Consider the following 16,813-nt stretch of genomic DNA (forward strand, 5'->3'; position numbering starts at 1 on the left):
TGCGCAACGGCGGCTTCCTCTCGGTACCAGGAGGCGGTTGTGTCGTCCCATCGCCATGTCGGGTTCGGCGGGGTCTGGCGGGACGGGTAGCTCGGCGCGGAAGCGTTTGATGAAGGAGGAAGACATGACGAAAGTAGAGTTCGAGACGAGCGAGGAGGTGGATGTGACGCCCACCTTCGATACTATGGGGCTGCGGGAGGATTTGCTGCGCGGCATCTACGCCTACGGTGAAGGGGCGGGGGAAAGGGGGGGAGCGGGAAGGGAGAAGGGGCTGTGGCGGGGAGAGGGGGCCGGTCGGTGGCGGTGTGGGGCTGTGAGGCGGCGGTGTGGGGCCGGTCGGTGGCGGTGTGGGGCTGTGAGGCGGCGGTGTGGGGCCGGTCGGTGGCGGTGTGGGGCTGTGAGGCGGCGGTGTGGGGCCGGTCGGTGGCGGTGTGGGGCTGTGAGGCGGCGGTGTGGGGCCGGTCGGTGGCGGTGCGGGGCCGTGCGGCGGCGGCGTGGGGCCGGTCGGTGGCGGCGTGGGGCCGGTCGGTGGCGGCGTGGGGCCGGTCGGTGGCGGTGTGGGGCCGGTCGGAGGCGGTGTGGGGCCGGTCGGTGGCGGTATGGGGCCGTGAGGCGGCGGTGTGGGTCTGTGAGGCGGCGCGGGGCCGGTCGGTGGCGGTGCGGGGCCGGTCGGTGGCGGTGCGGGGCCGGTCGGTGGCGGCGTGGGGCCGGTCGGTGGCGGTGCGGGGCCGTGATACGGCGGTGCGGGGCCGTGAGGCGGCGGTGCGGGGCCGTGAGGCGGCGGTGCGGGGCCGGTCGGTGGCGGCGTGGGGCCGGTCGGTGGCGGCGTGGGGCCGGTCGGTGGCGGCGTGGGGCCGGTCGGTGGCGGCGTGGGGTCGGTCGGTGGCGGCGTGGGGTCGGTCGGTGGCGGTGTGAGGCGGCGGCGCGGGGCCGGTCGGTGGCGGTGCGGGTCCGTGAGGCGGCGATGTGGGGCCGGTCGGCGGCGATGCGGGGCTGTGAGGCGGCGGTGTGGGGTCGGTCGGTGGCGATGTGAGGCAGCGATGTGGGGTCGGTCGGTGGCGATGTGAGGCAGCGATGCGGGGTCGGTCGGTGGCGGTGTGAGGCGGCGATGCGGGGTCGGTCGGTGGCGGTGTGAGGCGGCGGTGCGGGGCCGGTCGGTGGCGGTGTGAGGCGGCGGTGCGGGGCCGGTCGGTGGCGGTGTGAGGCGGCGGTGCGGGGCCGGTCGGTGGCGGTGCGGGGCCGTGAGGCGGCGCGCGCGCGGTTCTGTGTGTGTGTGCGTGAGGGGGAGAGGCCGGAACGCGTGGCCGGCGCTTGCGCGGTGAAGCCGCCGCTCCGTCCCCGCGCCGCCCCCGGTTCCGGGTCCCGCTGACGGGTAACGGGTCGCGTCCGTAGGTTTTGAGAAGCCTTCGGCCATCCAGCAAAGAGCCATCAAGCAGATCATCAAGGGGAGAGACGTGATCGCCCAGTAAGTGGGGCCGAGGGCGCGGGGCCTGCGGGCAGGGAGGGGAGCGGCGCGTGTGGCACGGGGAGGTTGTAGGCCCTGAGGGGAGTGGGGCTGCGAGGTCTGTTGCCCGTGGCCCTGGGCTGCTGCGTGGCAGGATTAGGGAAATCAGACCAAGAGCTATCCGAGGTGAAGTCGGCCGGTCTGCATGCAGGCTCTGAGCCTGGTAGTTGTTAACGTGAAAGTCGGTCAGGTTTAGGTACGTGGCTGTAGTAAAGATTTGGCCAAGATACTGCATGTTCTCAATGAACACAGATCTCATTGGCGATCAGGAGACTGGAGCATCTTATGAGTAAAGACTGTGGCATCTGGGGCTGTTTAGTCTAGATAAGAGAAGACTGAAGGGGAATCTCATTAATGTTTGCAAATAGCTAAAGGGTGGTTGTCAGGAGGTTGGGACATCACTTTTATCTCTTGTCTCCTGTGACAAGGGGTAATGGAAAGAAGCTCAGACACAAAAAGTTCCATTTAAACATAAGGACAAACTGTTTCACTGATGAGGTGAGGGAGCCCTGGCACAGGCTGCCCAGAGATGGTGTGGAGGCTCCTTCTCTGAAGGTCTTCAAAACCCACCTGCACACGTTCCTGTGTGACCTGATCTAGGTGAGACCTGCTTTGGCAGGGAGTTGGACTAAATGATCTCTAAAGGTCCCTTCCAACCCCTACCATTCTGTGATTCTATGACAAATTGCAGGAAATTAAAATGCTGGTCAGATAAGGAGTAAACATGCCAGAGCTGGAGACCTTAGGGACCTCAGGGACCCCAAGAGAGTACTCTGTCCCTGATGCTGCAGTTTTCAGAGCTATGTGTCTGCAGATCACGCTGTGATTGTAACAAAGCTTTGTCAGATATGCTGGTGGCACAAGGAGTGGGAAAGAGCAGAGGGGTAGAGTATGTTGGAATTGCCTTTGTTGGTTGTCTAGACCTCCAGAGCATTCACCAAGCATCTGTCTCTCAGGTCACAGTCAGGAACAGGGAAAACAGCAACATTCTCCATCTCTGTTCTGCAATGCCTGGATATACAGGTAATTTCATAGCATGTGCTAAAAGTGATTTTTAACTGAAGTGGTGGAGGCTTATAAAAGCCTTCGGGTTTAGAATGAATAAATGAAGCTTTACAGTGAAATCTTCTCATTATGAGCAGCGAATCTCAGCCAAATTTCTGAATGAAAATGTCACCAGGTTCTACCCTGTAATGATGTAACTGTTAAACCCACCCTGGCAAAATAAGTTCAAGTGAAGTCTTGTGCTTACAAAGTTGGCTTTGACATCTGACCTCTTTCATGCATGAGAGGGCTAAATTAATCTCTCAGCAGGCAGCATTGTCCTCAAACAGTCCTGCCAGCAGCAACCTGTCTGAACAGCACTGACTCACACCTAGATTTTGACTGCTTTTGTTTTTGTTCCAGTCAGGGGTGCTGTGTCCATCCAGTTGGTTTTTTAAGTGTAACTTGAACGTGTAGATGCTGTTGAATAAAAGGATGATGTTCTGTGGGATGGTACCCACTGAAATACAGCTTACAGTGCTGTTCACCTGTCACTGCCTGGGGACATGAAAAGATATGCTGCATGTTCTAAGTGAAAAGGGCAGCTTCTTGCCTGCTTTCTGCAGAGTGCTGGCAATGGTTTTCAGACGTGGCACTTGGAAACGTTGTCTTGGGCTCCCTGTGCAACAGAAGGTTTTTAACTGAACATGTGAAATTGAAGCCATGTAAATTTGTTTCTGTCCTTTTGCAGGAAAAGCACAATGCTTTTGTAAGTGTTGTCAGAAGTTAGGTTGGGGTGAAAAAGGAGCTATCAAAAAGAACTTAATTAGGAGGCTGCTACTGTGTAAATGCTCTGTGTGAGAACAGCTTTCTACGTGTACTCACTGTTGCAAACGATAGGTTTTAGTCCCAAATTCTCTGATTCATCCCATAGATCTGAAATTTCAGAGTCCTGTGGGATCTTTAATCTCTGTCATGCTTGGATATCTGCCCTGTGATGAGCTGCTGTGTGATCACCTCTTTTAACCAGGTTCGCGAGACCCAGGCGTTGATCTTGGCACCAACTCGGGAGCTGGCTGTACAGATTCAGAAGGTAGGAGTGTTTTCATTGACCTCTGTAGAGCACTCTCAAGGCCTGGGGCCAGTTCTCAGGTGTTCCCCAGCAGAGCTCAAAGCACAGCTTCTGCTTTTTTTTTTTCTCTCTCCTTCTTTTCCTGAAAGAAATAAGAAATTCTGATAAAAAGCCATTTGTTTCTCTGGGTTCTATCTGTTCTTGCTTACGTGGCCACGTTGGATTAGCAGTCTAAGGTTTTATACATTCCTAGTTTAATTTTTAAGGACAGCACTTTAAAAGTAGGTCTGATGGCTGGGGAGCTGAATCACAGAATGGCAGGCGTTAGAAGGGACCTCTATAAAGATCATCCAGCCCAACCCCACTGCTAAAGCAGGTTCCCCTCCATCAGGTCACACAGGAACGTGTCCAGGTGGGTTTGGAAACCTCCAGAGCAGGAGCCTCCACACCCTGCCTGGGCAGCCTGTGCCAGGGCTCCCTCACCTCAGCACCAAAGGAGTTTCTCCTTGTGTTTCAGTGGAACTTTTTGTGTTCCAGCTTATGACCGTTACCCCTTGTCTTATCACTGAGCACTGCAGAAAAAAGTGTCATCCCATCCTCCTGCCACCCACCCTTTAGGTATTTGTAAGTGTTGATGAGGACTCCTCTCAGTCTTCCCTACTCAGGCTGAACAGCCCCAGGTCTTGCAACTTTTCCTCATCAGAGAGATTCTCGGGTGCCCTCAGCATCTCGGTGGCCCTGCACTGGCCTCTTACCAGAAGTTCCCCGTGTCTCTTGAATTGAGCAGCCCAAAACTGGACACAGGACTCCAGATGAGGCCTCACCAGGACAGAGCAAAGGGGGAGGAGAACCTCCTTTGACCTACTGGCCACATTCTTCTTGATTAACCTCAGGCTGCCATTGGCCTTCTTGGCCACAAGGGCACATTGCCGGCTCATGGTTAGTTTATTATCAACCCCACTCCCAGGTCTCTCTCTGCAGAGCTGTTCCCCAGCAGGTCAGTCCCCAGCCTGTACTGGTGCAGGAGGTTGTTCCTTCCCAGCTGCAGGACTCTGCACTTGTCCTTGTTGAACCTCATGAGGTTCCTCTCTGCCCAGCTCTCCAGACGGTTGAGATCCCGCTGATTGGCAGCACAGCCTGTGGGGAATCAGCCAGTCCTCCCAGTTTGGTGTCATCAGTGAACTTGCTGAGGGTACACTCTGTCCCCTCATCCAGGTGGTTGATGAAGATGTTGAACAAGACTGGCCCCAGAACCGATCCCTGTGGAACTCCACTGGCCAGAGGCCTCCAACTCGATTCTGTGCCATTGATCACCACCCTCTGGGCTCTGTCCTTCAGCCAGTATTGAGTTCCCAGTGTTTGCAGGCCTGCTATTGAGAAGATTTAGCTAACACATAACAATCCTTCCAACTGCTTACATCTCTTAAAAACAAAACCCCACACCACGTGTCTGTGCAGACCTGCATATCTTCACAAATCCAAACGTGATGACAGCTCAGTCCATTCCTTTGTCTCAACACAGGGTCTCCTTGCTCTGGGAGACTACATGAATGTCCAGTGCCACGCCTGCATCGGAGGGACCAACGTGGGAGAAGATATCCGAAAGCTGGATTATGGGCAGCACGTCGTTGCTGGCACTCCAGGCCGTGTGTTTGGTAAGCAGAGGTGGGAGGCTGCATCACCTCCAGCTTCAGACCCGAGTTGAGCTGTGGGAGCTTCCTGCAATTTTTGTGCACTTAGGTTTGAAAGAGCGTGAAAACTACAGTTACCATGACACTGTGAATGTAACATTAATGTCTAACAAGCCTCAGTGGGGCAATATCTGGAGAAGACTAGAGAGAAATGATCGGGGAGAGTAGTTGGACTTTCTCTGTTTTTGTTTTGCTTTTCATTGTTGGAGTGAAGAGTATTGTTTTTAAGGAGAAACTATTACAATCCCAGGAATGATTTCGGGATCTTGGAAGAGATCAGAGCTGGGTCTACTTGAATGTCAGAGTTAGCTGCATGATTTCTGTGTCCTGGCCATGCCTCTGTGAAATGAGGTGCAGCTGTATCTGCACAGGGTACTTTCTGCTTCCACTGCGTGAAGGTTTTCTTATATCCTGTTACCATAGTGTCAGCCTTGGAGCTCACATCTTGTGCATCTGTGAGATACAGGCAGCACTTTCTTACACAAGCACCTCTCACTGGGAGAACACAGAGCTAGGCTCTGCAAACAAAATAACACCTCCCCCCTCACCAAATTACCAGCTGCCAGACTGGGCTGGCTTTGAACAGCACACAAACAGCAGCTGCTAAGAGATTGCACCAAGCCCCCTGCTCTGGGCACGAGGGGAAGTGCCTGTCCGTGCTGTGCCGCAGCGCCCGGCCGTCGGGGGCGCTGTGGGGCTCTCGTGCTCTCTGAGCCTTTTCATCTCACTAAGGGAATTCCCACAGATATGATCCGGCGGCGGAGTTTAAGGACACGTGCCATCAAAATGCTGGTGTTGGATGAAGCAGATGAAATGCTCAATAAAGGTAAAACTCTTGTTTCCCTTTTACTTCCTTTCTCCCCTCCATTTCTGTGTCCCAGCTGACAGTCCCACTTGTAAAAACAATTGCGTTTGCCAAAGTTAGGTAGTTACAGAGGTTACAGATTACAAAGGCCCTAGTGGGTTCAACTGCTTAATCTGCCTTGTCTGATTGAGTTGTAGTGTCCTCTTCAATAGTTACAAATTCCTGAGCACTGCCTTTCATTCTTTGCTGAGTACCACAGCCACCTGGCAGTGGGTTTGGGAAAATGAGGGAGAGATACACCAGCTGGCTTTGAGTTCCCAGTTCCTTGGTTGCTCCTCATCTCGGAGCATAGGCGTGGTACCAGATTCCAGATTAGACTGTGAAGGAGCAGGGTATTTGGGAGAAAGATGTGCTAAGTGCTGTCTGTGCTACTCAATTTGCTTTTAGGCTTTAAGGAGCAGATTTACGATGTGTACAGATACTTGCCTCCAGCTACACAGGTGGTTCTGATCAGCGCCACTTTGCCTCATGAAATTCTGGAGATGACCAACAAATTCATGACAGACCCCATTCGCATCCTGGTGAAACGGTGAGTGACTTCCTCGGAAGGAGGAGCAGCTCTGGGAGTGGGTCCAGCCCCAGGCAGCTCAGTGTTAACTGATCTCAGCATGCAGAGCACTCCCCACCGTGTCAGTTTGCCTCGGTGTTTGTGGATGTCCTCATGCCCTGTTCTACAGCAGAGGCCGTCTCTCTGACTTTATCCTCCACCAGTTGTGTTTGCTGCTGCTCAGCCTGGCTGCCCCCCGCCCCTCTTTCCTCCCCATGTATCTCACTGGTCCTCATACACTGAAACTCAGCAGGAGTCAAGAGGAGTGAGCATGTGTGGCATGACAGGAGGAGCTTCCCCCTTGCCTGATCTCCCACACTGCCCCATTTACTTTTTGTTCTTACCAGAACCGTTTCCCTTTGAACACCCCAGTCTCTGCCACATGGGTCGCATTCAAGGCCCTTCTCAGAGCAGGCTTCTCCATGCCCCTTCCACACCAACATGGACTCGTGTATAGCCCCAGCAGCCCCCATCAGGCAGGGCAGAGGTGTGATCTCCACAGGAGAGCACCCAGCCCTTCTGCCTGCATCGTGCCCATTCACCTGTTCCCCGCAGTGATGAGTTGACCCTCGAAGGAATCAAGCAGTTCTTCGTGGCTGTGGAGAGGGAGGAGTGGAAGTTTGACACCTTGTGCGATCTCTACGACACGCTCACCATCACCCAGGCTGTCATCTTCTGCAACACCAAGAGAAAGGTACAGTGGCCATCAGATGGGCATGGCCCCTTGGAGGAGAATGCAAGGGCAAACACAGTTAGGAGTGGTGGTTTCCTCACATGAGACTAGTTTAGGAAGAGCAGAGGTTAAACATCAGTCTTTGGGATGTACCTGGCTTAAACAACTGGTTGTAGACAGACGCTAGAGTTGGCAGGAAGTGCCTTTCGTACCATTTGAATGGCTCATTATCCCTAAGACAACACCATGCTTTGTGAATAGATGCCTTTAATTCCTTTTCTTTCAGGGTTCTGGAGCCCTGCATCATATAGCCAATGCTTTGTAAGGATTATTTCCTTCCTTTAGCTCTAGATTGCTCATTAAAGCATCCCTCAGTCCTCAGCAGCATACTCAGCAGTCCCTGCAACCATTCCCCAAGCACAACTGGTGCACATGGCTGCTCTAAGCAAAGACCTAACCCAGGCTGCCTGGCTGTGTGTGCAGGTGGACTGGCTCACAGAGAAGATGAGAGAAGCCAACTTCACAGTCTCATCCATGCATGGGGACATGCCACAGAAGGAGAGGGAGTCCATCATGAAGGAGTTCAGATCTGGTGCAAGGTAAATGCAGCGTTTCTTGCAGCATTGCTACCTCAGGGCAGGAGCAGGCCTCAGAAACCCGTTACCTCCCCTCCCAAGGCCTCGCTCAGCTCAAATGAGGAAAAGCTCTGATTCCTGTCTGTTTCCCTGCAGTGTTGCAGGGGTGGAAGAGTGCCATGCTGGTACTTTGAGGCACAGAATTGGTCTTGTTTATTTTGCTAAAGAGGTTGGGAGTCACTACATTTAAAATAAGAAAAACTATTTGGGCTCTCTCCCCTACATTTTAGATTTCTAGGAGCATTACAAGCAATAGAACAAGGGGGAAGGGCCTCTAGTCACACCAGGGGAGGCTCAGGCTGGATATGAGGAGGAATTTCTCTACTGATAGGGTCGTCAGGCACTGGGGCTGCCCAGGGAGGTGCTGGAGTCAGTGTCCCTGGAACTGTTTAACAGACAGGTGGATGTTGCACTTAGGGAAATGGTCTAGTGGTTGATAGGGCTGGGACAAAGGCTGGACTCGATCTTAAAGGTCTCTTCCAGCTGAAACAATTCTATGATCATATTCATTCTGACAGATCAAAGTTGTATCATTACCATTTGGTGGTGCTGCATGGTGCTTGCAGCAGAGATGTGGATGCAGCCAGTGTGGCATGGGCAGGGAGGAGCCTGTGCTTGAGCCTCCCAGCTCTGACACCCCCCTCAGGCAGCTGGAAGAGCCCTAACCTCTGCCCTTCTCTTTGCAGCCGCGTCCTTATTTCAACAGATGTTTGGGCTCGAGGCCTGGATGTGCCACAGGTGTCCCTGATCATTAACTACGACTTACCCAACAACAGAGAGCTCTACATCCACAGGTGAGCCTGGCCTTCTGTGGGAGCAGCGCCCCTTCCCCTGCCCCGGGGCACCTGCCTCCCTTCTCCCTTTGCCCCTGCCCTGCAGGATCGGCCGCTCGGGCCGCTACGGCCGGAAAGGTGTCGCCATCAACTTTGTGAAGAACGACGACATCCGCATCCTGCGGGACATCGAGCAGTACTACTCCACCCAGATCGACGAGATGCCCATGAACGGTGAGTGCTGCTCCGCAGCCGCAGGGCCGCAAGGGGCACAGCAGGCGGGCACTGTGCTGTGGCTCTCGCCGCACTTACCTTCTGTCCCTCGCTCTCGTTGCAGTTGCTGATCTGATCTGAAGGTCTGTGTTCCCCAGGGAGCTGTACTCCTCACTTGGTAGCCTGCATAGTTTGGTTTTGGACCCACATCCTTCGGTGACAGCGCTGGTCAGACGGTCTCGAGTTGAGCTGCACTTGGGAACTTGTGTAAATAACGTCCTTACTCCCACCCGTGTTTTGCAATAAAAAAAGGAAGTTTTACCATAACAGGTGCTTAATTACTCTAACCCAAGATAGCAAGAGGCAGGGAGTTGTGAGGTACTGCTGTACTGGGCTAGCACAATCAGAAACTCACTGGCTATTCATCTAGATTGGTTCACAAACCCCAGGGCGTCCTCGTCTCTGCCCTTTGGTTATCTGTGCCATGCTGCCTCACGGACTTCAGTTGCCTTGACTCAGCCATCTACAGGAAAAATCTGTGGCCTTGCCCAAGCCTGCTCTAGGAAAATGGAGTTGCAACACAGAAAATGAGTTTCCTGTTGTTTGGGCCTTTCTGGAGGCAGAAATCACACCCCTCACTGCTCCGGCTGAGGATTTCCCCTCCCTAGGAACACAGGGCTCTGCCCAGGCACTTCTGAGGGGCATTGAGGGCCTCTCACCCTTCCTGCCAGCAGGGTCTGAAGAAGCAGGAACAACTAATGTATTTTCTCCTTGCCTTCTCCCCCCTCTGCTGGTGGAGCTTGTTACATCTTCCCTAATCCATGTCCCTGCAGCAGTACACTGTGCTTTGTATCTCTGCTGCAGTCTTTTTGAGGTGGGAGTGTAGGCTGAGTTAACACCATGTTTGGTCTGTGCTTTGTGAAATCAGGGTTTGCTTGCTCAGAGAGGCCAGGGGAAGCAAGGCCCCACTACACAGTTTGCACAGAACTAGAATGGCTCCTGGATGCTCCTTTCCTGAGGCAGTAGTAGAATAGCCCTGGATAGAGAAAGTGTCTCCTGTGGCTCCAAGCTGTAACTGGGCAAGGAGGCTCAGGAGTCCCAGTCTGCTCCAGGAGCAGATGTGTGTCCAGCCCAGACGTAGGGCTGCCTCAGTACTTGCCTCCAAAGCCCCTTGGCCTACTCCCTGGCTCAGTCTGCGTCAATACTCACTTGCAGCCCCACAGCCCCTCTGAGCCAAGGCCCTGTTCCCATTGCTGGCACTTGGACCTCCTCACACACAAGCACATAGAATGCAGGATGCAGTTAATGGAGGAGCAACAGACAGAGCCAGACACAAACACCAGCAAGGTGTTGCCACAGGACCAGCCCCTATTTGCCATACCTTCCCCTCCCAAACATCACCTTTGATCCCTCTCCCAGAGGTGAGAGGTTTTTTGCCTTAGTTCTGCAACTTCCTGGCAAGGTGTTCAGGAATTCTCCCCCCACACACCTCCCTCATTCAGCCCTCTATTCATCTGCCTAGGCTGGATAACGCTTTCCAGCTTTGCTGTCCACATCCTGAGTTCTGCTCTCACCAGCCCTGCAGGGCCTCAAATCCAACTCCTACCTTCCCAAAGACAACACGAAGCAAAGGCACCTAAGGCCCTCGAACGCCCTGGGTGGCTCTAGTCATTCGGCTAATAAAGAGATGAATCACCAAAGCATTAGATTGTTTAAATAACAGTATTTAATCTGTACAGTTTGAGAGAAGATATAATAAAATGCAACATTCCTACCTCATCTTCAGCATCATTCACCTGGAGCTGAGCCCTTGGCTCCAGAGGGCAGGTAACCACCGCTCGCTCCCCAGCAGTTCTTTATGGTACAAAAGTCACAGTGCAATCGCTTTAGTCCCAGACAGGTGATTTCCCTCACTCAAGAGGGGAGACTGATGAAGCCCAAATGTGGATGGAAAAAATTGTTACCATTTAGGAATGTGAAGACTCAACAGCTATTGCACACAGTCAGCTCCAGCTGAAACCACAGCCGCTGGGTATCGAGCTGCCTTCACAACCCCACACAGTTGCTATTTAGTCGAGAGCCAGTAACAAGACTGCAGAACGGTACCAGTTGTCAGGGGGGGCAGAAGCTGACAAGCAACTCCACAAGGCAAGAAGCGTGCTTTAGAATACCAGAAAGAGTTCCTGCGCGGGGAGGGGAGCGGAGCCAGACAGATGTCACCCTTCAGAGACACACACCAGAGAGAGGGGAACAGCAGCTTCAAGAGAAAGCCATGAAGTACAACAGACAATTCGCTCATATCACCGTCAGGATAAGCATTTGACATAGTTTATGTAGTAGAATAATACATACTTGAACATCTTTTAAAAATAAGCACAGGTTTCATCTCATATATACACAACTGATTTTAATCATGTACTGAAAATAAATTACAGGAAATAACTTTAAAATGCAACAGAGGACAAGAGTTCCACAACAAACATTCCCACTGATTTTTTTTCCCAAGGGGGTGAGAGATTGCAGTGCTCAAGGCAGGTAAATATCACAAATATATCAAAAAACTTCCAATTGTTGCATTCACACATTTACATGAGCCACAGACATTCCTTTACAGGGACTGCACTTAGCTACCACAGGACCAGGTTTTGCCATAAACTACAAAACTTTGATACAAAATCGTATTTATATATTTATATTTCATGTACATGCCCTACCTGTGATCTCTTAAAAAATAAAAACTGAACACACTGTACAGACAATCCTAACTCATTGCTTGGTAGCTGTAGGCAACAATTGTCGGGTTTGGATGGGATTTCTCCCCCGGTAGAATTAATGGCAATTATTATATACACGAAGGCTAAACTGCAAAAAAGGGACAGCTCTGTCGTGATCACAGCTCCCAGGGTCCTGCTCCCCCCCACTGCCTGCCCTGCTGGGAGCAACCAACATGCACTGGTGTAACACTGGTACAAAAGGCAATGAAGCGAGATGCAGCTGGTACCGCGGCGGCTCCGAGGGCTGCAGCGACCCGGGACGCTCAGTGTGGGGAGAGCAAAGCGAGGGGGCTGAGCAGGCTGCTTGCCCAAAGCCACCTCCCACACAGGAGGGAGCCCCGCTGCAAGCCAGAGAGCGCAGGGGCTCAAAGGCTGGGGGAAGGTCCCTGCCCCCCACCCCCCACCAGCGCGGGGCTCAGCGGGACTGCGGGTGGAACCGAGCCCCTCGCTCCCGCCCCAAGCAGAGCACTGACAACCTTAACTCTCCCCAGGTGATGGCAGCAATCTGTGAAGCCACTCACACTAAACTACTTCTACAGTTGATTGTAAACTTTGGTTTATTTTTAATTTTTAACGTTTTATTCTTATTCTTGTTGAGTTCTCATGGTACAGCAAAGCGTGTCTAGGATGAGAAAGCAGAGCTGCAGAGGAGATGAACTGTCAGTCTGTCTTTAGTCTGGCATGCTGAGACACCTGCTCGGTCAGGCCTGCTTTGATAGAGTTTTTTACAGACTGCCTCATCTGATCCTCCATCAAATTATCACTCATGGGCTTCAACACCTGTGGAATGAGAAACATGCAAAAGAAAAAAAGGAATGAGGTGACCAAGGAAAATGAAATATGAAAAACAGAGAGATGAGACTCAAAAAAAACCGTAAGAATGATGAAGTCTGAAAGAAACTGGCAATGAACTGAAAGAGAAATGAGTTTTGCTGCTATGGTAATGAGGTTAAATCAGTCCCATGCTATGGACACAAGTGATACCCCTCCTCTACAGCAGAATTTCACTGATTTCCAACCACTTTTACAGTTCCTAGAAGATGGATGTGCAATTCCATACCCTATATGCAGCATCAGTCTGGTATGGTTACAGCATTTATGCAGACCGGCCCAGACGGTCCAGCTTATTGTCCTACATGTGTAAGTGTGAACACTTCAGATACAGAAAGAAAGTTAAAAATACTGGCTAGTTTTTCTTCTTGTTATTGTTGGATGGGAGTCGCTGTCGCGGCACTGATGTGAGAGCACGGCGAATCGTTCGGCGTCTAAGGACTTCAAAGAGTTTGGAAAACACCTAAAACATGAAGTCAGCTGTTAGGAAAAGTGGCTCTTGGAAGGCAGCAGAAAAAGTAATTTCAGAAAGAAAAGGAAAATAAGCAAAACCAAGCCAGAGTGCCAGTAACTTCTCACCTTCCTGGGATTCCTCTGAAGCAAGGAGGGGAGAAAGAAAGGCAGAGGTTCAGAAAAATCGACAGCGAGAACATTGTATAGAAGCAGCCACTCAGAACCTGTAGGTGCTTTCAGTATTATTGGTGATGTGCAACTGCACCACCAGCAGCAGCAAGTTCTTTTGGAGACGGCCTTCCTCTAGCCCACAGAAGGCAAGTTCCTCCCTTCCAGGGAGGAGGCAGCAGTCACATCAAGGCTTACGTGCCTTGGGTCTCCTACAGCAGCAGCTGTCCTCAGCGAGTACTGCATGCAGAACTGACACTGCGCTTCCCCTGCCGTGCTCTTCAAACCTCCAAAGCAAGAAGCTACAGGAGAGCCTCCAGTTTTAATCCCCAGCTGTGGGAGTAACTCCAAGTGCAGTACTACTCTGATGCTCCTTTCCCTCCTATTATTAGAAATCCACTCCAGCGTAACCCTGTAGAGAAGGCGCTGGTAACCTGCTTGTGCCTTGTAGGACACGTTTTAATGTCGTCCCAGGTAAGCTCAGGGAGCCCTTTATCTCCAGTAACAAAATGCTTCCCTCCTGCTGGCACTGGATACAGCTACAACACTGCTAGGAGTTGGTCAGGAAGTGCCTGTGTTGGCTCTGCTGGCACAGCTGTGTCCCTGCATTCAGGGAGCACAAGCCTCTACAGAAGGCTCTGTGCTCCAGCTTTGGTATTATTTCACTCATGTCATCTTTTCCTTCAGCAACTGCTCTGGTGAATATTTCTTGCAACAGCAGTTGCACCGATGGCACAAGTCTTCCTGAAGGAAGAAACCTGCCATGCACCCTCGTGTAGCAGCCATTTCTCTCCAGGGCCTAACCACCCCTCCAGTGTCACTCCCTCAGGGAGTGAGCAGCATTCCACCTTTTTCACACCACCCGAGCCATTTCCACCACATCCACAGGGCAAGTTTATCACTCTAAACGTACCTTTAAAGGCAGAACTCCTTGCTCTGTAAAAGGAATGTGATTTTTAATGAGTCCCTCCACCTTTACTGTCCAAGCACCTAGTAAGGCCTTGAAGTAACACTTTAGCAGTACCCTAAGCTTGTTTACCATCTTTTGTGTACTTCATCTCCTACTGAAGGGAGCAGCCACGCCTGAGCCAGTTGTCCCTGGGGCAGCAGCAGTACCCTCCATTAGGTCTAGCTCAGCTTTTCACTCAGCACCAAACAGAAGCCATTGGACAGATCTGCTCAAGACAGGATGATTTTGCATTGAAAGACCAGATACCAACCTGTTCCCATATAGCTTCAGTGATCTGATCGATGGCTGTTCCAACTTCTCTGAATTCCCCAGAGTACTTAACGTATGCCCAAGTACAAAACGAGATAAGGGCCATCCCCAGCACGAGGTTACACAGGGTAGCTATGGAGTTCATACCAAGGAACCCAGTCAGTCCTGAGATTATGTACATGGCAAACATGACCGCAAACAGAGTGGCAGGGGTACGAGCAGCATAGAAGATGTTTTTGCCATCGTTGTGCTTCACAAAGTTTGCATAGATCTCGTCGATTTCCACCTCGAGCTGCTCCTGGTAGCGCCGGCAGAACTCCTCCCCCCCCATCTTCTTCACGGAGCGGAACTGCCTGACGGCCGTCTCTCGGAAGTCCTGGTGCTTCCGCTCCAGGTCCGACGGGGCGATGTAAGGCTTATCTCCCCCACACACCTGTCAGGGCAAGCAGAGACGAGGTCACTACACTCCCAGCAGCTCCTGCAAACCTGCTCTTGGCTGGCCCCTCTCTCAAGCCAGTACCTGACCACCTCTCCTGCAGCTTTCTCGGCTCTGGAAGCTCCCGAGGCCCAGCTCACAGAGGGACTTTGCTTTCATCTCAGCGAGAGGGTCAGTGCTGAACTTGGACTAGGCAGGGCAGCTTTTGCCCATCCAACAAGCTTTGTTTCTGCCATAGAAGGCACCATGGAACTACCAGGCAATTGGAATTAACATGACATCTTTAGCCTGTTCTTCCCCAGCCTTGCTTCTGTTCAGCTCCTGAGAGGACATTTCTGCTGAAGGGACGAGACCATGGACTCAACTGGACACCCATGATGTGAGACAGCACCTCTCCCTGGATCAGCATAGGTATGAGAATGGTGAAGACTCCAAGGACTTCTGCTCCATAACACTTATTTCTGACCTTTTAAGGAGATTCCCATCTAACAACTGAACATTCTCTCCATACAATGCCAAACAAGGGCCTCTTCCCTCTCCTGCCTCAAGGTAACCTTATCCCAGTGTTTCTCATCTCATGTCTTGAGTGCAGCAAACACCTTAACTCTCCTGCTGCTATCCCTTCAGCAGGACTCACAGGAGACCACTCTTCTTGCCTCACAAGAGCTGTGGCTTCCCAGGCTGGCTTCCTGGAGGCACACCTCACTGTCGAGATCCCGACAGCCCCTCTCTGCCACTTGCTCAAGTGTAACAAGCACTTTTCTGCTTTTTTCCATATTGAAGTTCCCCACACATCTGGCAAAACTCCCTGGGAAATGGCTCCCAGTCTCATTCTCCAAAACGCTCTTTTCACATTGCCCATAGTGTTAAACAGCAGGAGCTGCTGCTGCCTCCAGACCACCACAAATAACTGTCACTGGTTTCACACTCTGACTGCACCTGTTGCTCCTTACATTTAAGGTCATTGGGGGGACAGTATTTTGGTCCTGCACACTCAGCAAAGGAGGGCTTCAGTTCACAAGCAGAACTCAGATGCTACAGTAAGAACTATCTTTACATAATCCAGTCTTAAATCCAAAGAGTTCCCACTTCTGTTCCTAAAAATAAGACGTTTCAGAGCTGTGTCACATCATTCGAGACATCTGGATAAAAACCATTCGACACACTTGTATCTCTATAGTGATATAAAAATACACAGGACTGGGGAACATTGCTATGGAAACAAAGTCTGTTTAAGAGAACATCTGTTCCTGTTTATTCCTTGTCCCAAGTAAGAATCCTTAGAGCTACGGGACCTCAACAGCCACCGAAGATTCAGGGTAGGAAAGTCAATCTGACATCTATTACAAACAACCCCTCTACTACTTCAAGAGATTTTTCCAAGACAAACACAAAGGAAGGAGTCCCTCCACGGGAGCAGAGCATTCTCCAACCAGCCTGCTAACCACTGGGACCGGCCAGCCTGCCACTAGCTTGAAGTCTGATTTGAAAAGGGAAAGTTACTTTAGCAATTGAGACCAAAATTAGCCTGGGTAATGGGGAGCTGTGCTCGTGGCATGTTCTCACACCTACCGCTCTTTTCCACTCGCAGAGTTTCACAGTGAGCACGGTGCTGTCAAGCTTTGAGACATGGAATAGTTTGCAGTACTTCCTATGACAAAGCCTTACATAACACTACACTCAAGTATGAAGTCCTGGCAGATATTCAGCATGGGGTGCTAAAAGTCAGTGTCTTCCCTTGAGGAAGCAAGTAGGAAGTTACACATACAGCTTTTTCAGCCAAAGTAATTCTTGTGTTTCAAGGAGGTTGTCTAAAAACCCTTTAGAATAAGTTTAATCCTCACAGTTCACAGCTAATGAATAACCACAACTCAGAAGCAAGACACTAATACTGGAACTCTACCCCTGCACAACAAATGTCTCCACCTGTCTGCCTGTCCCATGTCACAGGCCTTTAAGAGGCTGTTCGGAGCAG

General features: G+C 51.7%; 2 protein-coding genes across 3 annotated transcripts in view; one reads left to right on the forward strand and one right to left on the reverse strand.

Moving 5' to 3' along the window:
• Window positions 1-12: 12 nt before the first annotated feature.
• EIF4A3 (eukaryotic translation initiation factor 4A3) lies at window positions 13-9,284 on the forward strand. Its single transcript, XM_061989108.1, has 12 exons — window positions 13-227; window positions 1,393-1,465; window positions 2,461-2,527; window positions 3,519-3,581; window positions 5,083-5,215; window positions 5,997-6,077; window positions 6,504-6,645; window positions 7,219-7,357; window positions 7,820-7,935; window positions 8,658-8,765; window positions 8,851-8,978; window positions 9,082-9,284. Exons 1-12 carry the CDS (start codon window positions 56-58, stop codon window positions 9,096-9,098), a joined length of 1,239 nt encoding a protein of 412 aa, XP_061845092.1. The 5' UTR covers window positions 13-55; the 3' UTR covers window positions 9,099-9,284.
• A 1,381-nt stretch (window positions 9,285-10,665) lies between these two features.
• Window positions 10,666-16,813, reverse strand: part of ATL2 (atlastin GTPase 2) — a 37,954-nt gene continuing 31,806 nt past the window's right edge. The window contains exons 12-13 of one of the 2 annotated variants that reach the window (XM_061989106.1): window positions 14,404-14,835; window positions 10,666-12,511 (exon numbers count right to left, since the gene is read on the reverse strand). In XM_061989106.1, the coding sequence (XP_061845090.1) occupies window positions 12,392-12,511; window positions 14,404-14,835 (552 nt within the window). In that variant the 3' untranslated portion in view covers window positions 10,666-12,391. Of the gene's footprint in view, window positions 13,026-14,403; window positions 14,836-16,813 lie in introns of both variants that reach the window. The other variant, XM_061989107.1, reaches the window with a different exon arrangement.

This window comes from Colius striatus, chromosome 2 (genome assembly GCF_028858725.1).
Source record: "Colius striatus isolate bColStr4 chromosome 2, bColStr4.1.hap1, whole genome shotgun sequence".
Classification (NCBI taxonomy): domain Eukaryota; kingdom Metazoa; phylum Chordata; class Aves; order Coliiformes; family Coliidae; genus Colius; species Colius striatus.